This window comes from Colias eurytheme, chromosome 21 (genome assembly GCF_061535395.1).
Source record: "Colias eurytheme isolate Ceu_HAF_F1 chromosome 21, ilColEury1 Martin Lab GWU primary, whole genome shotgun sequence".
Classification (NCBI taxonomy): Eukaryota; Metazoa; Arthropoda; class Insecta; order Lepidoptera; family Pieridae; genus Colias; species Colias eurytheme.
The window spans coordinates 4,474,201-4,498,537 of NC_143000.1; the positions used below are offsets into that span (position 1 = coordinate 4,474,201).

Genomic DNA, 24,337 nt, shown 5'->3' on the forward strand with positions numbered 1-24,337 from the left:
TTTCTATAGCGTTCGTGATCAAATACGGATAAGAAACAAGCGATAACATCGTTGAAGGTTGTTACACTTTTTACTACGTTTTTACAAGGTTAGATAAGTTTCTAAATTTTATGAAAAAGTCTGGTTGACATCGATAAATACTTTATTTTTAATGGTAATCGTTTTCTTATTAATTTGATTGTGAATTATTAAAAAAAAATAACTATGAAATAAAAAAGATACTAAATTAAATGCCATAGAATACAAAATATCCTAATCATTTTACGAGCACTGTTTCTTTAAAAAGCGGAACTGAGTCAAAATTAATTTATTGCTGAAAAATGTTTTTAAAGTTTAAAGGCGATTTCCGTGTGTTTTGTTTCAATTGTAAATGATTATTTTCATTATATTGATTCTATTAAGAAATATAAAAAATGTGTTTTGTATCTAAATAATGTAGACCGTAGTAAGTAACTATAAATATAATATTATAGTAATTTGTTTATAATGTGCCCACTCGAAAAAGCTATTGATGTGAAGTAAAATTTAGATGCATTCTGTCATACAAAAAAATAACATCAAATTATTTCCAAATCGTATAATAAAGTTGTAGTGCATTTAATTTTCTTTCATTAGAGCATAGAACAAAGTCTGTGAGACAAATAGTTCACTCACAATATCTGAAAAACAAAAAGAAGGTAGAAATAGATTTTTAAAGAATTGAAACTGAGGGCATATAAAATCATAAAAAGGATAATACTTTTTCATTTGCAGGATAGGTAATTAACAAAATTAAATTTTCTACAACTTTATTTTATGACCTTCTCATAGAACGAGCGGTTTTGCCAATATTTTGGTTCAAACGGGAGCAAAACTAAAAATTTGAAAATTTCGGGAAAAACTGACTATCTTTGAAAGGCCACAGCTTAGTTGTTATAAGGTTTAGAGAGCTGCGGTTAGGCTTAAATTGTTGCAAATTTAATTATCTTTGTAATTTTGTTAATTACCTATCCTGCAAATGAAAAAGTATTATTCTTTTTATGATTTTATATGCTCTCAGTTTCAATTCTTTAAGAATCTATTTCTACCTTCTTTTTGTTTTTCAGATATTGTGTGTGAAATATTTGTCTCACAGACTTTGTTCTATGCTCTTATGAAAGAAAATTAAATGCACTACAACTTTATTATACGAACTTCTCATAGAACGAGCGGTTTTTGCCAATATTTTGCTTCAAACGGGAGCAAAACTAAAAATTTCAATATTTCCGGAAAAATGAACCATCTTCGAATGGCCACAGTTTAGTCGTTATAAGGTTTAGAGAGCTGCGGTTAGGCTTAAATTGTTGCAAATTTAATAACCTTAATTTATGTACTGAATCATACTTGTCGGAAACGCATAGTTTATGACTTTTAGAGCAAAAAGTGACAAAAGTCCAAAATTTTCGCAGTTTATCACGTGGTGCGCAGCGAGCACAACTTTTTCGAAGTTGCAAATTGGGATTTACATCACCCTAACTGATCCAAACAACATACCAAAAATTCAAATCTACATCGTGCTTTGCGAATTTAATGTTAATTTCCACTGGCCTATCAGGACACGTGGCCTGATCGAAAAAGCGTAAGACGGTGTTTTTTTTTTAGCCCTTTTATTCCATGCGTAAGACGGATACCATTCCAAAATATCAAACATGCTGAACGTTAATAATTAAGTTTTCACTTCTGGCGGCACTCCCGGAGTGCAACCCGTCTTTTTTATACTTACTATAAAGTTAATTTATGATTATTGAGTATGTAATAATTATTAATGTACAATATCCTTTGAGGACGGCAAAAAATGTGATACAAATCAGTATATTATAAAAATAATAACCTTGCTTCGGAGCGGCAATAAATTTACCTAATAAAAAAGTCAAAAGAAGGACCTATAATATCAATTTTGATTAAATGCATTTTTTTATTTGTATTATTTCAATGCAGAGAGGAAGGAAAGTGTTTAGACTTTAGATTATGAAATAAAATTATGATTGATCGCAGTGCTGTTCAAGTATAACTAGGGTTGTCTCTAAATCATTTATGAATTAGGTGTACATAGGTACTAAGATTTCAGAAAATAAACAATTTTCACGTAAGTAGTCTCACTTCATCAGCTCACATCATAAGTATCTACCTAATTATAAATTATTAATAACAACAACACACTTATGTCTAATAGGAACTACTCCAGCAGATTAAAACGCAGACTCACAAAAAGTTTTCTGAGAAATTAACAATCTAGATATCCTAACTCCTAATCATAAGGATTAAAAAAGTTGATAAGTAATACGTTTTTTATACTTACTTTAAATGAAAATACATATTAAATGCAAATGGCAACCCTGAAGCACACAACCTCCTCAAAGTTCATTATTCAAAGCTTTATAACCTGTTAGGCATATATTATTATCAAAAACATGCGATTAAAACGCGAATCTAGTTTCAATGTGTTTTTCTCTAGTAGCACACGCAAAATATATCAACTAAATTAAATCATTACACCATAATTATTATTTTATTGAATTAAAATTATAACCCGTAAGTACGTAATATTTCAGTTGTTAATTTTCGCTGAAACCTCTACGATAAGACTCCAGAGCGAGAAGGGTATATGTTTTATTCCCGTCCTTATCTCAATCGGGAAGCCGGCCGCTGACGTATTTCAGAACAGTCGATGCGCATGGCGACTTTCTTCGATCGTCAGTGCGCATGCGTTAACTGTGTCAGTTGGCCGAGTGAAGTGGTTCACTCTCTCTAATAATAACCTAAAAATAATAATTAAATTGTGAATTAAATAAACATGGCACACTATGGGTCCTTAGAAAAGTTGGGACTCGCGTTCCTAATAGGTTTACTGTTCTATATAGTAAAATGTTTCGTAAATGTGGTGTATACTTACATTATTGGACCAGCAGTGAATAAAGTGGATTTCAAATCGAAAGGAAAGTGGGCACGTGAGTATCATTATTTGTTTATTTAGTCAGCGTTATTGTTCAATTAATTGTAACTATAACTGTCGTACGGCGCTTACAGTAATGGGTTACAATATGATTAGCAAAATATGTTTGTCATTCAGAAGGTCATTGACCTATTGCGTGCCCTTCTAGTGGTCCCATATGACAAATTATTGGTAGGGTAAACCACCCAATTATTGGCACTTTAAGCAGCTACTTCACAAAACCGGTGAAATTTGCATGTACAATTATATTTTAATTAAGAAAAAAACATTTATACTGGTATTCTAATCTATGGAGAATATTATAAAGTACTTTTCAATTTTAAATTAAATCGCTTTATTTAATATAGTGAACCTTTAAAAGAAAAACGTAAAATACCAGTTGCTGGCATAGTCAAACCTTTTATTGGCAGTGATTGTTACCTATTATTGTCACTATTCAAGACTGAAAAATATTTACTAGATCTTAAGTAGGGCTTTCAAAGTGTGTACTATGACATTTTAAAGTTAATTTTTACCATTCATAAATTAACAGAAATTAATTTTGAAATAAACAAAATAAAAGACTTTGTTAAAAGAAATGTCACATTTATTTGTAGAGGAACATACCATTTCAGTTGGAACCACAGTTGGAACGCTTATTTTTAAATATGGTTTTAGACAACCAAAAAACCTACTTACATAAAACATAGAACAATTTTAGCTTACGATTATCTTACATTTAATTAAATCACAGCTCTGGTTGAATGAGATCATAAGTAATTTTTAAGTTTCAATTAACATTTTTGTGTGCCAATAAAATAGATAAACAGATTTAAACAGCCCAATTGTTGGCATACCACAAATAACTAAAAGTTGGCGGTTAAATTTTAAAATAATGTTTAAAAAAGGCAGTTCATACATTCAATAATAAGACAAAATGAATATGCATAAGAAAAACACAACGGAATTGCAATTTCTTTTAAGTTCTTGATAGCTCTTACCTTAGTAAAAAACGAATATTTTGAATATTTTTGCCACACAAGTCCCGGCTTGTCAAACAGATGGTTGATACGCCGCAATGTTTTAAGAAATAAAAAACATTGTTTGCTAGTTGAGTAAAGAATGATACGCTTCTTATTAATTTCTACAAACAACTACAAAATTTATACTGGCTACAAAAAAATCTTAATTTTCTTAAAAAACTGGAGCATGCCAATAAATTGGTAAAGTGCCAATAATAGGGTGGTTTACCCTATTGGGATTAGGAAGCGCGGCTTACGTCTAACTTACTTTGCTTACAAAGTTACAATATATTATATATAATATATTAATGGAATATATTCCTATTTAATATTAAAAATATTATACCTAATAGGTACTTACTTATGGAAGGAAAGATCGTCATCATAACTTCACGTAACAACTTTCACTTCCAAGTTCCAAGTAAAAGTGGTTTGTATCAAACAGAAAAAGTGTTTTAGTAAAGTCTAAACTAAACCAAGTACCTGGGTAGGTACTTAAAAAATGTTCTTCAAATGAGTAAAAAAGTTAATAAAACGTTTGGTAGGTAGGTTGGTAGATACCTAATTGTAAGACTTTTTATTGAAGAAACAGTATGCTGGCTGCGTCAATAAAAAATGGAAAACTCCTATAAAATTAAGATTTTCGATAATTTATGTAACTAATAAATTATTCTAAGTTTTTACCGTGAAATTAAAATAAAGAACCTAAACTAAATAAATTAAATCGCGATTTCCGCTGATGGCTAATTAATTATTTAATGGTGAAGTCCAATGACGTATCACTTTAAAAACGTTGCGAAGTCGTGACGTTAAATGGAGTACCTACCTAGGTAAATAAAAATTTACTCGTTAAATTATTAGCTATTGGAAAAGCTTGTAGTACCTACCTAAGTACATTGCATTGTATTCTTAAGAATAAGTAAACTAAGAACAGATATCATCACTTTCACTACCTAACCATTAGCGGCACAGATTAGCGGTCTTGTCCAATTAAAGTTTACACTGGGCACCTACCTATCTTCTTCTTCTTCAAACACTCTTGCCAGCACCCAGCTTCTGATGATTCTTTATTCCTGCCGTATCTCATCACCTTTTACTCTGTCCAGTTCACTTCCTTCCAAGTTGCAATGCATCTCTATTTCGCGTAAGCGTGCACCACGATTACTGATGAGACCACGAAATGTTGAGGAACAGCTCAGTGATCTTTTACAACAGGAGTCTCCCCAAAGAATGTTCCAAATTCCAATGTAGGTATTTTTCCTCCAAACGCGAGGTTCTGAAATAGGTAGGTATGTATATTTTTAATATTTATCGTAGCGTTGTTGATCACGCTATAAACTAATTTTTAAATGGACGTTACGAATAAAAGCGATAAAAAACTGGTTCAAATATTCGAGTTGGGTTTATGCGAGCATAACACATAGTCATTAATTACTAAGTACGTGTTATAATTGCCTACTAATAGTTGAGCCAATAATAAGCAACATTTGACGTCTATCAATTTTATCTTCGAAGAGAGGAATGTCAAGTTCTGAAATCTGACCATCCGTTCAAAACTTGACATTGGCAAAATCCGTCCTCACTGGGATCGGGAGCTGCCATTTGAAAAAAAGAAGAAGAAGACGTAACCTACTTAAAAACATCGATTAAAGTAAATTAATCGATATAAACATTTGTCAATCGAACTTGAAACACATGTCAATTTTAAAATTCATCAGGCGAATCTATTTCCCAGTAATACACTTTCTTTCGTAAATTTAAGGAGCAAAATAAGACAAGTATCTACATAATTAAAAAAACACAACGCATTTATTAATTTATGATAATTTTTATCAATACATTCGATTCTAGATGTCGACAGATTTCGATTTTAGTAACGTCCTGATATTTAAAAAGAAAAAGAGGCTATGACACAAAATTGTAGCGACGTCAGTTCTTTAAATCAGATTTTGTTTATAATTTATCAGTAAAATCGAATCTTAAAATTATTTGTATCGGTCATTATTATTATAAACTAGCTTCCCGCTCGCGGCTTCGCCCGCGTTTTCAAAGAAAAACCCGTTCCCGTAGGATTTCCGGGATAAAACCTATCCTATGTACATAGGATATAGAAATATCATGTTATTCTATGTCTTCGTTACTAGGTTACCTTGTTGAATTTTTTTTATGTCAGAGCAAGCAAAGGAGCAGATGGGCCACCTGATGTTAAGTGGTCACCACCGCCCAGGTGCTTTGCCGGCCTTTTATGGACAAATAAGCTCTTTTCTTGAAGGCCCCAATGTGTTAGTTGTTCGGGAACACCGCAGGTGGTAGATCGTTCCACAGTTTCACCGTACGCGTAAGGAAGTTGCGGGTGGAGCGCCAACCATCCAGATGGTGCGGATGGAACTGGTTTTTACAGCGTGTGGTCCGGTGGTGGAACTGTGCGGCTGGTAAAAGGTGGAACAATTCCTCAGAGCACTCCCCATAGTAAATTCTGTACAGTATACAGAGAGACGCAACGTCTCTTCGCACTGACAGTGGATCGAGCCTATCGAAAAGCCTACGGTCATCGACAATTCGAATTTTGTTGAACTGTCAAATCTTGCCTATTAAAATGGCTCTACTATAAGAATAGGTTGATTTGTTTCTTTGTTATTGTACACCACAAAGACGTATTGAATAATAATATGGAATTGTACCATTTGGTCAGTGCTTTAGTAACTAGTGTAAGTAAATAGCTGTGTAGAATCAAACACAATATATGTATTTGTCTTATCTGGGTATCTCTCAGATAGAATAAAAATGAAATCTCAAATGTGTTGCTAATCGTAAAACTCGAGAAGGGCTCGATCAATTCGAAAAATTTTGTTAAAAAAAGGGAAGGTTCTTACCATGGTTCTTACTTCTTAGTTTCTTACGGAAAGAATAAACGTAAATAATCTTCTTTTCATTCTGTTCGGGAAAAGGCTGTACCACGGGAGGCCACGACTAGTAGGATAGAATATTTATAATGAATATTAGATCGGTATAAAAAATATATCCGGATGCGACTGACGTTACAAAAGTAGGTAAATTGAAAAAAAAAAAAAACAAAATTGTTTGACGTACTCTCAACTCGTATATATACGCAGATAACTCGTTTAAATATTTGCCCATAACTTACTAGAATAAATCAATCATTATAATATTATTAGGTAATAGGTAATATATATATATGTTTTTTCAAAGTCAGGGCTTTTTTATTTACTTAGAAATTATAAAATATTTTCAAAATACATGAAACCCGCCACTGAAAAGTGAAAGCGACTCTAGAGTCTAGACCGATAGAGCAACTTATTGTAGTGAATTTGATTGTAGGTATATGATGGATAAAATATTTATTTATTTATTATTTATGTATCACTTTATTGACAAGAATCAAAATGTATAAAGGTTACAAAAATAAGATTAAAAAAGCACAAAGGGCGGCCTTATCACTATGCAGCCATCAGCATTATCTCTGCCAGGCAACCACGGGGAGAAAGGCAAAAAAGCGCAAAATGTTGCGTAAATACTTATGCAAATATAATATTTACCCTACTACTTACTAATTTATTAGGTATTCCCTTTTTAAATAAAAAAAAATCAAATTAATATTCGATTTCTCGGCGTATAATAGCTACAATGGAACTGTGAATGGAAGAATGTGTTAAATTGTAAATTTATTTCATAGTTTTTAAACTTGATTAACTATTCTAATGTTTTATAAAAATAAAAAAAATAAGCATGAGTTGATTGAACAGGTTTACATTTATTATTTTCCTGGTACCAATTGAGTTTGTTAATAATATGGTTATTTTAAAATGTAATAATAATTATATTATTGTCAGCTATAGGTATAACTTAGTAGTAGCTCAGTATTAGCTGTGCCCCGCGGTTTTATTTGCAGTGCTCCACCCCTGTAATTGGTCTTAGCGTGATGATTTATAGACCTTCCTCAATAAATGGGCTATCTAACACCAAAATAAATTCAAATCGGACCAGTAGTTACTGAGATTAGCGCGTTCAAACAAACAAACTCTTCAGGTTTATAATATTACTTTAGATAGCTTAATAATATTAGTACGCATGCATTCGGAACATTTTACTGACGTCATTTGAGTAAAAACATAATAATTAATAAGCTTTCTGGCTATCACGGTTCATGAGATACAAGCCTGGAGACAGACAAACAGCGGGGGCTTAGTCCTCAGGTCCCGTTTTACCCTTTAGGTACGGACTACGGAACCCTAAAAATGAGAGAAAACAACATTCTACTAAACTGTGATATTTTTCTTAATATGTTTTGGTTGTTAACGATATTATGTCACCAATCGGGGTTTCTCAGTATGAAATTAAAAAAAACAAGATCAGACGTTACATTTAAAAAGTTATATTTTATGAAACTTCACTGTGATCAAAATGAAGTGGTGGCTCAGTGGTGAAAACATAAGACTTCAAATCGATAAGTCAAGACCAAGTTTCAATTTTTCAGTCTTGGGGTTCAAGACCAAGCGAGCGTCTAGGAAATAAATTGATTGTATCTGAGCATTTGGATAACATCACCACTGCCTGAAACGGTGATGAAAAACATTGTGAGGAAACCGACATGTTGAAGAATCAAAACTTCGACGACATGTGACATCTGCCAACCCGCACTTGACCATCGTGATGGATTATGGCCTATACCCACATAGGACGCCCGTGTCGCAGCAGAGGGAACGATGATTGATTTGATGATTATGATGATGATGTAGTTTGATGAAACAGTTGTTTGAAAACTATTGGTCAACACGTAAACATAGAATCGTTGAGACCATCGAGATAGTATGTACTACGTACGTTGAGACCTAGATTGTGCTCCATTTTAAGACTTCAATATTTGACCTGTCCTGGCAGGTTATAAAACGAGAACCTACTTGCCCTATAATCAAATACTAGATCAGCGGAGAAAAAGAAAATATAATATTTTGCAATAATTTCTAGAAATTAATATTGAAGAATTCAAAATTCAGGGTCAGTCGTTCACTTGGCTGTACGTTTTGTTTCTTTTAGTTTTAACTCGATTATATATTTAACTTCCTACTGACCTTTAAAATAGATCACACGTGTTTGCATTGAATTTAATGTAATATTCTTATATATGGAAATGCAATGTTATTGGCGCGCAGTATTTAATAGCATAATCCTTGACAAAGATAGAAAAGGTTATATTTAATTATTACTAGAAAAGGTAAATCAATGCTAGTCTAATTACGTTATAGTTAATAAATATTCGAAACACTTTATTTATAAAGCGTAATGTCTTGTGCTAGGTATTTAATTTCATAATAAATAACGTTATTTACTTACTTACCTACTACAATTTACTTCGAGATGCATTTCTTCATATTCGTTTTAAACCAAATATCTCACTACGTATTCAGTTATCAATGCTAGTAAAGGTTTCAGTTACAATGCTCAATTGCTGTGAATGACTCAAGTCACAAATTACTGACCGCAGGTATCAAGCAATGTACTGTGTAACAAATGTGCCTTCGATTCGTCATTCAGTCAATAAAATCACACAATCCATATAATTGAAATCTGAATCTACACCTCTCTTGATGTAGGAAACAGGACAATTTATAATTTATATATAAGATGCCTTTTAAAAGATATATTTTCTTACGGTTCTTGTATTATAATAGATATTTTATTATCTTTAGTCAATTTTGTACCGGTGCATACCTAAATGCATGATGTAAACATCAAACGAACAAGAGCATTCTTTCGTGATCTTTTATTGTAAACGAAAACTCGTATTCAGCTTTGTTCAGTATAAAGAACATCGCATATAGAATCTTTCTATCTAAGAACCTTATAACAACGAAATAATGCTCTGTGCCGGTTAACACTAAAATAATTTGACAAAGTGGGATTAGAATGAGCCTTCGCTCGTTTGATGTAAATGCACCGGAAGATAAATTGATTTTAATTTTTCATGGACTCCTAAATATTTACTACTAGAGGTCCGCCCCGGCTTCGCCCGTGGTACATATTTACGTTTTCTCTACATAAAAACCATCCTCGTACTTCAAGGAATATAATAAAAAAAGAATTATCGAAATCGGTTCAGCCGTTCTCGAGTTATGCGCTTACCAACACATTTTGCGATTCATTTTTATATATAAACAATTTAAATAGCTAGAGGAAGACATTAAATGGTTTTTAACTTTTTAATATATGGAGGTGTAAATTAATTAAACATTTATATTAATAGATTATTTAATATAACGATGAAAATGTTAAATAAATATTGATATTTATCAAAGTTACATATTTTATCACTTTATTATAACTGGTCACTTTATTTATATTACACTTGCTTGTTAATATGCTTGCAAATATTGCCTACAATAAAACCATATCAAGAGTTTGCCTTTCAAATTTATTTATAACTAGCTTTCCGCCCGCGGCTTCGCCCGCGTTTTTCGGCCCGCGCCCAAAGAAAAACCCGTTCCCGTGGGATTTACCCTCGTAACGTAAATAATAAATATGTACCACGGGCGAAGCCGGGGCGGACCGCTAGTGGTAAATAAAATACGTGTAATAATCTTAACTTCAATTCTTTGTCTGTGCATATATTACAAAAATAAATTTATTTAAATAAACCAGTAAAAAATTGCACTGTGTAAGTTTTTTGTACATTCCACCAATTAAAAACTAGCTTTGTAATTTGACTGGGACGTAAGCAAAAAACTAACCTATCGTTAGTTAAACACACAGCATGTTACTTCTTTATTTCGATCATAGTCGATATTGTTTTATGGATAACTAGCTTCCGCCCGCGACTCCGTCCGCGCGGAAAAATTAAGATTTATTTTTTTCTACGTATTTTTCCGGGATAAAAAGTATCCTATTTTATGCCCAGGATAATAAGGTATAATTATACTAAGTTTCATCGAAATCGAACCGTTAGTTTTCACGTGATGCCTTCACATACAGACAGACAGACAGACAAAAATTTTTTTTATCACATATTTGGGTTTGGTAACGATCCAGTAACACCCCCTACTATTTATTTTTTCAATATTTTCAATGTACAGAATTGACCCTTCTACAGATTTATTATATACATGTATAGATTAACCATTCATGTATAGATTAACCAAATCGTAGTATATTATCTACCTAGTATAGGTACTATTAGGTTGAATTTATCTAACAGTACAAGTTTGAGTTATTATTTGTCCAATATGCATTCTTTATTGTTTTGCATATCCATATTTCGTTACAGCGCAAGCCTCCATTAACATTTAATTCAAACAAGCATACATACCTATCCAGGTATTATCCAGGTGTACATGCTCGAGACCCATCTGTATAAAATGCCCTAAAAATAACAGCTTATCCCACCCCAGGAAATAAGGATTTAATTTAAAAAACGATCCATCAAACAATGCAAAAACTTTATTAATTGCAATTTATCTAATACAATTTCGCGTCTGGAGAACCCTATTAAAATTCCACTAAATTAAGAGCCCGATCTAACACGGGTCGGTAAAGGAATTTACAAAATTTAATTATAGCCATCGCTTTAATTTTTACAGTTATATCCCTTTTCTTGGATATAAATTAATCTTCCTAAAGGGGATGGATATGAACGCGTGATTTCACTTATACAATGTAATATTATCTAGTCTTTAAAAAGTTTAGAATGTGATATTTAACACTTCTGGAAGTATTTGCGCGAAATTATTCAGTATAGGCATATCTATTATCATATATATTAATATGATATTGTTCTCATTACCCTTTTCACATCATAATGAAGCAGCCTTATTCGCTAATAGAAATTCAGTATAAAAATAACATAAGCATGATAATCAGAAAGCATTTTTGAAAGTCCATCCGTTAAACAGCGAAATGCGAGATGAAAGGTTGTGCAATTTATCATTTTTTATCCGTACAATAGCAGTCGCAAGTATGAAATTCAACAATACAATACAAACGTAAAACTCTTTATACTTTACCTTGATTCCGGTATGTTCAAAATATAACTGTGTTTGTTTGAAAATATTTACATTTCATCTGCAAACGATGCGGATATTGTTTAAAGTGCAACAACGGGAACGCTGCGATGAGTGCAATATGTAATGCTCTCTGAATGTTTGATGTAAATGTACAAAGCAAAATACAAATTATATCTCCGCTATTATGCAACTAAAAATGTTTCGTACAGAAGTAATCTAAAACAAGTCCATATCACACATTTGCGCTTGACGGTTAGTTCCCACCGGGTCAAATGAATCAACTGATGAATTTCCCCGACAAGTGGGAAATATTTCCTGTATTTCAATTGAATATTCATTGATATTGATGCTGAATAACTGGGATCAGTTATTCCCGCTTCCTTGGTCAAAAATTTTAAAGGAAGTGTTACAATTGAAATTACATCTGAAATGTATCTTTGATTTAAACTGCCATTCAAGGATGACTTAAATGCGATTGTGATGCATTGAAAGCCAAAAGAAATGTCCAAAAATCTTTATTGGTACCTACACTTACAATAATGTCTACTAAACTTTATAGATTACGATTTGACTTCTCGATTTTTGATAAAAAAAGTGAAGATCTTCTAAAAATGCAATAAAAAATTCTTAATTATTTCGATTAGATACATATTTAAGTAGAATTATAAATTTTAATGTAGTTTTTCATCCTTGACAAGGATTTTATATGCTCTTTGCTTCCTACGTTATTTTTTTAATAAATCGCCGCTGGATTGCCTTCACAAAAAAATAAATTTCTTAAACTGACCAAAGCTTATTTCCGCAATATGGAAAAACACAAGGTCTCATTTATTTTATGTATAACATTACAATTATTAATGCGATATGTGTTTGTTTGGCAATTTATTTGAAACGGATGTTAATTTAAGAGGAGCTAATGATTTCCTTGAGAATATTTAAAATATTTAAATCTTAATATATATAAATCTCGTGTCACAATGTTTGTCCTAAATGGACTCCTAAACCACTTAACCGATTATAATAAAATTCGCACACCATGTGCAGTTCGATCCACCTTGAGATATAGGATAGTCTAAACATGTAGGTACCACGGGCGAAGCCGGGGCGGACCGCTAGTAGTATATAAATTTAAATTCAAAACAAACAACCAGAAAATACGTGAAGATAAGTGAGAGGTGATAAAGATGTATGAAATCGTGTTATGTTCCATTTTTCTACCCAAAAATACAAGAATAGTGTTTTAGTTGAAAGATACCTGCAATCTGTGCCTGCAATGTTCATGAATTCTGTCATGCAATGATTCTTCTTCTTCTTCTCTTTATTATTATTGCACGACTCATGATGCGAAGCATCAGAGAGTGCTTTACGATCGAAAAATTTTTTTAGCCTCATTTTTTATTAATGGCTCTACCTAATAAGAAGGGATTTCGCCATTGACGGTACTATGATTCTAGTAGGCCTTTAATCGACATACCGAAGGACTTTGCCAAGCGTATTTTGATGTCCGATCAACATCCATGATTAGATATATTTTTAATAATTTAAAAAATATATGAAATATTTATTTTCATTGTTTATGCGAAAACGTCACAAAAATTAATTATCATAAATAGTAATAATAAGTTGAAAGGATTTATCCACGCTACCATTTTATTTTTTGCTTGATACTTTAAAATTATTAACAACATCGATTTTTTTCTTATTCGACTTGCATCGAATGCTTTTAAATGTTCTTTACGATTTTTAAAGTGAAGTGAATTACAAAAAATATCGATGTTTACTTCAAACAGAATATCGTATTTAAATCGTGTTGGATATCATTTGCATACAAAAACAGCTCTGAGGTAGTGGTCAGCGTATTTGACGTCAATATAATATCTAATATTAGGTCCAAAAGTCGAACTTTTTTTATACTATCTGCTACCGTACGTTTACGTATATTTAAATTTTAATTTATTGAGTGTATTATTTAGTTTTTTGGATTTTTCCTCATTTTCGAAAAGTATATTTAAAATAAAAAACTTTCTATATAAATATTGTTGTTAAGCTTACCAATTTTTAATCTTTCCCTAAGTTGCGATAATCTTGCTAAAACAAAATCTATAAATTCTGGATCTATTAATATGTAAGCTATAAATCATTTGAAAAGTCGTCGTATTATAACTGAATAGGGTTTAAATTCATTTGTCATAATTAACGAAGGCTTCGTTATTGCAGTCGTGAACTCGTGACTTTCACACTTAAACACAAGTTCAAGGGGATCAGGTTCTTAACCTTATATTAACAAGGTTGTTTATTGCTGAACTTTGCGTGGTTCATTTATTTTAAGAGAAAGTTAGTTTTTAATATTCAGGATGTTTTTAAGTAAATTTAAATGTATTTATAGTCATCGAAACTCTGTTTAGTTATATACTACTGGGTACTTGATACAAAATTAGTATTATGGTTTGCTTAGGTTTATCTAATAGCGATGTACTGATAACACCATTGATAAGCCACTCTTCTGGTTAACATAAATTAAATATTAAAGATTTTCCAAAAAGAAAAGGACAATAGAGTATTTTATAATTTTCAAAACAAGTCAATTAATTGAGCGCAACGCTCCCAAGTCGGAATGCTATTTAACATAATGTAAAAAATTTCATGAATGAGGAAACAAGGTAAGAGGTTATTGACATATTGTCTAAAGTGCAATAATGTGAACAACATGGAATTTGAAACAAGATTTTTATTTTATAATGCACAAAGTAAAAAAAATAATCGTTCCTGTATTTTTTATTAGTTTATTGACCAGCTTAATAATTTTACATGGCATTTGAAAAGACCTGTATCATTTATAGTACTTTATTTAGACATCTTTAAAAGTTTTTTTTCATTTATACTAATGTCTTTATAAGAAATCTACAAAAAACTTATTACGAAAAGTTAATCAAATCAAAGTTACCAAAAATATGACTATACTAGCTTTCCGCCCGCGGCTTCGCCCCCGTTTTCAAAGAAAAACCCGTTCCCGTAGGATTTCCGGGATAAAACCTATCCTATGTCCTTTCTCGGGTATCAAAATATCTCTATACCAAATTTCATGCAAATTGGTTCAGTAGTTAAGGCGTGATTGAGTAACAGACAGACAGACAGAGTTACTTTTGCATTTATAATATTAGTTATGACTATATTAAGTACTCAGTAAGTTAGTAGATGTCTCAAATTATAGACCAAGAACCAATGCATCCAGTCATTACGTAAAAATGTAAACAATCGATATGATTTCTTATTTCTCTCTGCATTTATGATTAACTTATTTCAATAATACAATGAAACGTGCAATATTGCGGCAATATTTGCTTAGCTGCACATATTTTCTGCTCCAGCAGCCAACGCCTGCGTGTCTTATCAATTGCAAATTATGCAAATACAGTAGTTCCTGTGAATTGTCGACTAAGCGTTCAGAAGGTAACCGAAATCACGTAAGATTGTGGACCGTTTGAATTAACTTACTTGTGGGCAAAATTCGCCTTTCATAAAATAAAAAAAACTCCAACATTTATTTATTCAATTAGACTTCTTCGAGAAGCACTTTTGAAACGTCAATAAATACTATTCGTTACAGTAATTTTAGCATTTGATTGTAAATATATAAGTCTTGCTATTCTCAAGGGAGGATGTAAATAAACCTTAAAATAAACAGATTCGTTGTTTATCTTCTTTGTTTTTAATGAGATTCGGATGTTTATAAATATATTCTAAACAAAAGGATTTTCCGAATGCTTTCTTTATTTAGGTTATCAATTTTTTTTTGATTAACAAGTTTGTTCGTCAACAAATTATATCATTTCTGATCTGCTGATACCTTTCCTGATAACTTTCTACCTGCTCTATATTAAATTTAAAAAATACGCCCAAAATAGTATTTTTTATGAATGTCTATAAAAAGGCACTCCACGCCATCAATGTAGAGTTGTTAGAATCTTGAAAAAGTATGAAAAAATATTGCAATATACACGAATTTGTATTGATAAGTGCGGGCTACATTTATTATTTTCCACAGCTAGTTTAAAAATGTGAACAAGTAAATTATTAAAAAAACAAAATACCCGACTGCACACTAAAAAAAGAGTGATTGAAATGAATCTAATGATACCGCATACATATTTTTTTAAAGGGAAATTTAGAAAAAATATTATTATGTCTTTATCCCGTGGGACTTTTAGGATAAAATGTATCCTATGACACTCCCGTAATCAAGACAAATCTAACGATACCTCATACATCAAAACCCATCAAGCCGTTTAGGCTACAGGTGGTCACAAAGGAAAAGACATACATACATACTTACATACACTCGAAAAACATTACCCTCCTTCTTTGGCAGTCGGGTAAAAAATATAAAAAATTCAGATTATAAAATTGTCCTTTTGTTTCAGTGGTCACTGGCAGCACTGATGGTATTGGAAAACAATACGCGATTGAGGTGAGTACCTACATGTATATTTTCGTTTATTTTTTTAAAATATGCCGTTTGAATATTATAGATAGAAATAAATAAAAAAATAACATGATTCCTGTTGTAGGTCATTGAGTCAAATTTGGATATGCACTTTTGTATTTATGAGAGGTGTGTTGACATGTTTGCTAACACGCTGCAGATAACTAATTTTCTATGTTGAATACAGAAAAGTTTTTTTTTACATTTTTATTAGAGACCAAATGTATAAGAATATTGTTCTTATACATATTTTGGTCAATGCTTTTATAACTTTCTTCTGTTCATTTGATACGTATTCAACAAAAAAAAAGAGTTATAAGTAAGTATATATAATTTAGGAATTAGAAAATGTTGCTTTCTAAAACCGTATTAAGATTAAGAACCATAGATTTTATAAATTTCTAAAAGAATGAGTACTCAATTTCTAAAAGAATATCACTGGTCTTAATTTCTAGTTACCTATTTATTTCATTCATTCCAACATTGTTTTTGTTCAAATTGCATTTGCAGGGGTTTTTAAATGCTAGAACAATCGGTACGATATGGATCTATGTAGTGAATAGTGAATACTATTGACTATATAGATCCATATCCTATCTATATATACTATGCATCCTACTAACTCGATTTCCTATACTTTTATTTTGTTTTTATTCAATACTTTTGTTTATTCCCAGTTGGCTGCACGAGGCTGTGATATAATTCTAGTCAGTCGTTCTATTGATAAGTTGAAAGCAACTGCCTCTGAAATAGGTATGTATTCTACCATGGGCCAATAAACTAAGTTTTTGGTTCATGATTCTACAGACTGGTCTATAATTACACTGGTTTTTCCTGGGAAAAGTTAATGTTCCAAGAATGAAAAAGTAAATGTTTGATTATTATAATTTTTCGTTTTTTATCCCATATAAAAAGTGAAGCTTGATAGATTGAGCTTTGAAAATAAGAGCTACTTATATTATATTTTATACAACAAAATATTTAACCCATTTGTTAATTTAAGACTCGTGTAATTTTTCGTGTCATTAAAAAATACTTCATTTTCAGAAAACGACTACAAAGTAAATACCAAAATAATTCAAGCTGATTTCGGCGACGAAGGAATTTACGACAAAATTTCCAAAGAAATTACTGATCTTGAAATAGGAACCCTAGTCAATAATGTTGGTATTTCGTACAGCTATCCGGAGTATTTCACAGAAATCCCTGATTGGTAAGCGTTAATAGATTCTAGATCAAGTGCATTAATCATAGTTCTGAATATGTGACATGGAGACGGTATATTTGGCGAAATTGGCATAAAAACGGAGACATGTCACGTTACCTCACTTAATGTGCAATAACGTTATAAGGTTAATTAACTATGTCGCGGTAATATGAACTATATACCTACTGATTTGAACCTTATTTCCCTAGTAAAGAGACTGAAATACACTGTAAGTTGATAAATAATTAAAAATGCTGATGAGTATTTGCTCTGAATACAATACGTTTAAATTTCTACATTTAGAATGATATTCAAATTCGTACCCACTTTCTGTAGCTACCTACTATTTCGCGGGAACAATTCATTTCATACGTTCCGAAACGTTTTAAGCTACTGGCCTTTCAATAACCATAAGTTCAGAAATATCGTGCAAATTGAAAGTATAAAACCGCACGGGCGGTCCCCTGAAAACAATTTTCAAGTGGAGCAGGTGTTTCCGTATTGCCGTATGAAATAAGTGCTCAATTGAAATATTATACGAACTATCGTCGTCTTATCGTCGGGATTATTTCTGAACTGAATTCTTTTGTCGTATATTTTAATGGTATGACTGCTCTGCAGTATAAAGCTATCGTGAATTTTATTAGCGTATGCTAATGTTACTATTTCGAAAGAGAATATAGTATGATGTTCGTTAATATAAGTGGAATGATGTAGGTATCTCAGGTATATTTTTGAATATAGAGAGAGTGTTATTTTCTATAGAAAAACTTACAAGAGAACCCAAGATGAATTTCTTCTTATACCTTTCTTGTTTAATTACTTTTTCTACAAGATGTAAAACTTATAAATTCATCCCTTGCCTCTGTCAAATTTGTAGAAGTTTGTAGGATAGAATTTTGTGCATTTTAATATTCGTATATTGACGACATTATAATGTGGATGTCAAAGGTGATTTATCAACTTATTCACGTGATTACGATTGAAATTACGATGATAGTCACAACAATATCGCATCTTATCTTCAATTTGACCTGTTCTTATAAAATAACATTACAATTTACTATGTGTCTCTAGGCATTTTATTCGATCATGGTTTTCATTAGTGTAATAAATGAGGACAGATTACTGAGCTAAATTTATATAATTACCATGAGCGATTACATGTAATTTCGGGCTTTAATTAATGATAAGAGCATCAACGGTAACAAAATGTTTGTGTTTCATTAGTTGGATGTAATTATGAAAGAATCGATTAATAATACATGAGCTGTTTAATTATTCTGTAATTGTTAGTGTATTGAGGGTAGTACATTCCGTGTCCCATTTGTTACCTGATTAATATCAGCATAGCTAGCTAATGAACTGGCCTAATGATCCTATCTGATTGTTAGTGATCTGTGATTTATGGCGAAATAGCTTTTAAGGACCCGCTTAATTGTTCCTATTAATTGGGTATAGGATGAGATCGGATTGTGAATGTTTAGATTTATAACGCCTGTTATTAGTGTATAGCAAATATTGTAAACGACTATTTGCTAGCTATTTTACGCTAGGTGACAATAATTTGGAACCGCAATTAAGTTTAAAATTTAATTATGTTTGATATTGTATGAAAATATATGTTCGTATTTTATCATTACAGCGTATCTAGTAATTAAATGCATATTAACATTCATTTGTACTTATTTATTTTACTTAATCATGTGCACCATTTTTTTCACTATCTATACTAATATTATGCGAAATTATAAATGCGAAAGTAAGTCTGTCTGTCTGTCTGTCTGTTACTTAATCACGCCTTAACTACTGAACCAATTTGCATGAAATTTGGTATAGAGATATTTTGATACCCGAGAAAGGACATAGGCTACTATTTATCCCGGGAAATAGGATAGGTTTTATCCCGGAAATACCACGGGAACGGGAACTATGCGGGTTTTTCTTTGACTACGCGGGCGATGCCGCGGGTGAAAAGCTAGTTCAGTATAAATTTGATTTAAGATTAAAATGCATTTGCATCAACATTTGGACTACTATTACTGCATTTTTTCCTCTATATCATAATATTAAGATTGTTTAATATACTATTTGTTCAACAGGGAGCGTAGCATATCAACCATGATCAAGGCCAACATGGTATCCGTGACACGGATGACGGGTATCGTCTTACCCGACATGGTCAAGCGTGGTAAGGGCGTCGTCATAAATATCGGATCCGGGTCGTCGGTTATACCCAGCCCTTTGCTCACTGTGTATGCTGCTTCTAAGGTATGTATAGACAATGTAATGGCTTATTTCAGGATAGTAGGAAATTGGTTCATTAGGCAGGATAGGGTGAATATGATAGATAAATATGACAATTAAATGAGACTAATGTATGTTTCTGATTATCCTGTTTAGGATTTTTCGAAAATTTGAGCAGTTTCGATACATGTTCATTAATAAAGTTTGATTCATTTAATTTTAATGCGAGAGGAAGTACTTATTATAAATAATAATATGTTAGTCTCAGTATCATTTTCGATTTTAAAATTAAATTACAACGAATATTTTGATTTTCAGGCTTACGTAGATAAATTCTCTGAGGGGCTTGACATGGAATACAGCAAAAAGGGCATTATAGTACAGTGCGTTCTGCCCGGTTTCGTCTGCTCGAATATGTCTGGTATTCGCAGGAGCACTTGGTTGGCCCCAACCGCAAAGACCTTCGTCAAATCTTCTATCAGCCTTGTTGGTACAACGTCAAAGACAACGGGATACTTCCCACATGCTGTTTTCGTGAATACCATCAATTTGATATATGCGGCATACGCAAGATTCGCAGTCTGGTTAGTTACCAGGTCAATGGAAAACACACGCAGGAAGGCCCTGAAAAAGTACAAAAATAAATAATTCCTCTCTTCTGAGTTACGTGCTGCCAACGACATGCTGTGGGTCGAATGTAGTAACTAAGGTTGAATATAGCGCTAAAACTTACCTTCATTCCAGATAGAAGAAAGAGGATCTTTATTAGTACGCAAATTTCATGGCATGTTGTTGGTTCCGTACTGATGCTACTTGCCTTACAATTATTTATCGTGTAGCGTTTTAAGATTAGAGCCCGTTTGGTGACTTGGGACAAATCTAGGCTATGTCAATATAATTTCATGTACATAATTTGTTCTTATGATCCCTTCACATAACAGGCTGTGTAGAATACTTACGCATTTAATGATTTATTTACTGGTGTAAATGCCATATTATGTTTGCTTGTATGTTTGGTTGGGATTGTGTAATTTATTATAATTGCAATAAAATTGGTGACAATACACTGGTATTTAATTTTCCCTGTGGTGGTGGGCTTATCCACGAATTAATCCAATTGATTTTGATGTGTAAATATTTTAGATTGTAGTTTTACCTGCTTCTATCCCACGAAGGAATAATCGAGCCTTACATAGAGCCTGCACAAAGCTGCCTTACAAAGATATTCAACGAGATACCATATTAGACACATTTTAACCTTAAAATTACCATTTGGGCAGCGTAACAGGAAACATCATATTTATCCTATTGTGTTTCGAAAAGACTTTCTAAAGCTTCTTTACAAATATTGTCTTTATTACGAAAAAGGCCACGTTACCAAAATAGAACATTCATATTGTTATATTTCGCTTATAACATAACAATGAACCGTGACGGAAAACCGCTGCTGTCCCTAATAAAGTAATGAAATATTTTCACGTTATTGCCATAATGTGGTTACCCTTTTGACATTATCAACGCAAAATAGCCTGTTCACATCTAAATAATTATATCGAAAGAAAAAATGTTTTTGTTAACCTTTCGATGGCATTATCAACGTAAAATAACTAACTAATCACATCTAAATATAAAGTATATTGAAAAGAAGAAAATTTTAGTGTAATTGAGGGTACACAAGGCTTTGCTTTTACTAATTTGCGGCCAAGGAGCACGTGGAAAACACCCCATTGTAATTGGTATGTATATACATATAGGAAGCTTCGGGAAATCGAAATAGGTGAGTACAAATACTTGACACGTAGAAATAAGTTTACTGTATATATTTTGCAATATAAATTAGATTGTATATTAAAAAACTTAAACTTGTAAATAAATCTTTCGATGCCCTAATGCTGATGGTGAAGTAAGGTTACAGTCTACTAAAGAAGCAATATTTTCCACGAGGACAACCTTGATAAAAAGTAGAAGTAGCCCATATGTGCTTATTTCAGTATCTGATTAAACGGTTGTATTAAACACTAGCTGCTCCGCGCGGTTTCACCCCCGTGGCTCCACCCCTGTTGGTCGTAGCGTGATGAAATATAGCCTATAACCTTCCCCGATAAATGGGCTATCTAACACCGAAAGAATTTTTCAAATCGGACCAGTAGTTCCCGAGATTAGCGCGTTCAAACAAACAAACTCTTCAGCTTTATAATATTAGTATAGATTAATGAGTTTCCGTCTGATCGAATACCACGTGTATAGGGACTACACGTGTAAATAATACAAAAGATACGAAATAATATTTCCGTTTTGGTCCAAATTAAAATACCTTGTGAAATTATAGTTAATGACTCTTTTAAAAGTCGTCGACTGGATAAGCTGCATTAATATCACTACATAGTATAAAACGAAGTCGCTTTCCGCTGTCTGTGTGTCTGTATGCTTAGAGCTTTTAAATTATAAAACTGTTTTGATGGTTTATTTAATAGATAGAGGAAGGTTTTAGTGTATAATTTGAAAGTATTAGACGAAGCGGGCAAAGCTGCGGGTGGAAAGCTAGTATATTATGTAATGGCTTTAAAATAAAAAGTTCATCGAGACACTTCTATGTGTATAAAATAATTTCCTCCTTATTTCAGAAGGGATAAGAGTATTGCATGAAGAATTCAAAAAGGAATTGTAACGAGAGTTCAACACGGAAGATGGTTAGAATAATGTGATATTTAACAATAATCTTATGTTGAGTATTATACAAGGAAAAGCTGAAACGTGATAATTTAAATTGACTACTGGGGTTTCGATTATAAGAACTTTATGTTATATCATTTTATTTTTTAATTTTGTTATATTCTGTAGGTTATCCTATTTATTGTTGCTTGTTCAATAATTTATTAAATAAGTGGTTTCTAATAAGAGCGTTTTTTATTTCTTCTTATTTTTGTCCCTATTGGAAAAATTTTAATTTATTCTCAGTTGGTTAAAAAGAAAACGTTTTTAGTAGCATAATTGACAGTATTATTTATTTTAATAGTTTTTACTAAAAATATTAAATTTTATGACTTCAGTCCAATCATAGACCATAAAACGTCAAAATACTTTTCGCTCAATCGATAAAATTTTCAAACATCAAAATGAAATAGTGCAACATCCAATTCAATTTTATATCAAAATTATAAAAGTGAAATAAAAACATACTAGGACTCTCGAAACATGGAAATTTGAAAATGAAATTGATGGACGGCAAAATGCCTTTGTCGTGAACCATTATGGGTCGAAAGTTGGGTGGAAATTCAAGCTCTTCTACCTGCGGCCTCAGTTTCAATTTGAACCAACTGCTGATGATAATAGGGTCTATTGTTATTCTAGTGCTACTTTTTCTGGTCGTCTGCCATATTGTCAATGGCCGGTAGATATGGGGAAGAGCAGCGTGTGCTATAACATTGATGTACTCCAAGTGATCCTGATCGCCTTTGCTTTCGTTACCTTGCTGATTGTAATGAGTTGGATGTGTAAGTACTACCAAGGAACGTAGTTCAAAATGAAGTGTGAAGGCCCGCAAGTTAATCTTAACCAGCTGGTGACGGTGATAGGATCGTTGGTGGTACTCGGGCTGTTGTTTACATTAATTTGCAGCATCATGAATGACAAAACCTGATGGAACCGCCAGAATTTGATCTCGTACAGTTTGTTTTAATTGACTTCTCATTTGTACTATGGCTGATGGCAATGCAGTATATGTGCAAATACATTACGAGCTTACCACCGTAGCTTCTGGATCAGGATAAAAATATTTTTTTAACTTACTTCAAATTGTGCTGCCCTCAAATAACTGTTCAGTATTATGTTCAATAAAAGACTATTTTCATAAATTGTTGTTTTTTTTATTATTTGTAGGTACAAATATTTACCTACAGATTATGCAACTAGGACCTACATTTTAATAAAATGTACCAGTAGTGTTACTATAATAATATTTTACACATTTAAATAAATACCATCACAATAATGAAATAATTTTTCATTTTTAACATGATTATTATGCATGTACAATGTACATACAAGAGCAATAAAGAATCCTAGTGCACAGGTGCTTTTGCAAATTTCCTAAGGAAGTTTTTTTTAAAATATTACGATAAAAATCGTCTTAGTAACTCCAAAACAAAGACTGCCACTGGCGCCAATCCTACGCAATATTGATTGAATGTACAATAATAAATCATTGTCGTTGTGTAATAGCTTTTGTAATTTGTACTTGACAATCCCTTCGTAACTATATAAACGATGGATATTTTCTCATTAGTTTCTTTTGAGTCAATCCTAGAAACCTGAAGCGCAAGAAACAGATTTATAGAACAAGTTACCAGCAGATTTTTTCGTAGTTAAATGATACTTACAATGTACCTATGATTTGTATATGTAGTATATTAT

General features: G+C 32.0%; 1 protein-coding gene across 1 annotated transcript; it reads left to right on the forward strand.

The window, feature by feature from the left end:
* Nucleotides 1-2,694: 2,694 nt before the first annotated feature.
* On the forward strand, nt 2,695-22,822 carry spidey (hydroxysteroid 17-beta dehydrogenase 12 spidey). The gene is made up of 7 exons (XM_090114270.1): nt 2,695-2,966; nt 16,409-16,455; nt 17,148-17,223; nt 17,518-17,683; nt 19,780-19,948; nt 20,243-20,556; nt 22,549-22,822. The coding sequence occupies exons 1-7, from the start codon at nt 2,813-2,815 to the stop codon at nt 22,568-22,570; spliced, it is 948 nt and encodes a 315-aa protein (XP_089970396.1). The 5' UTR covers nt 2,695-2,812; the 3' UTR covers nt 22,571-22,822.
* The last annotated feature ends 1,515 nt before the right edge of the window (nt 22,823-24,337 follow it).

Bases quoted from the DNA above. Each gene is read 5' to 3' on its own strand.
- spidey (XM_090114270.1), top strand. From the start codon at position 2,813: ATGGCACACTATGGGTCCTTAGAAAAGTTGGGACTCGCGTTCCTAATA. The intron at 2,967-16,408 runs GTGAGTATCATT...CTTTTGTTTCAG, and splicing joins ATCGAAAGGAAAGTGGGCAC to TGGTCACTGGCAGCACTGAT. The intron at 17,684-19,779 runs GTAAGCGTTAAT...TTTGTTCAACAG, and splicing joins TTCACAGAAATCCCTGATTG to GGAGCGTAGCATATCAACCA.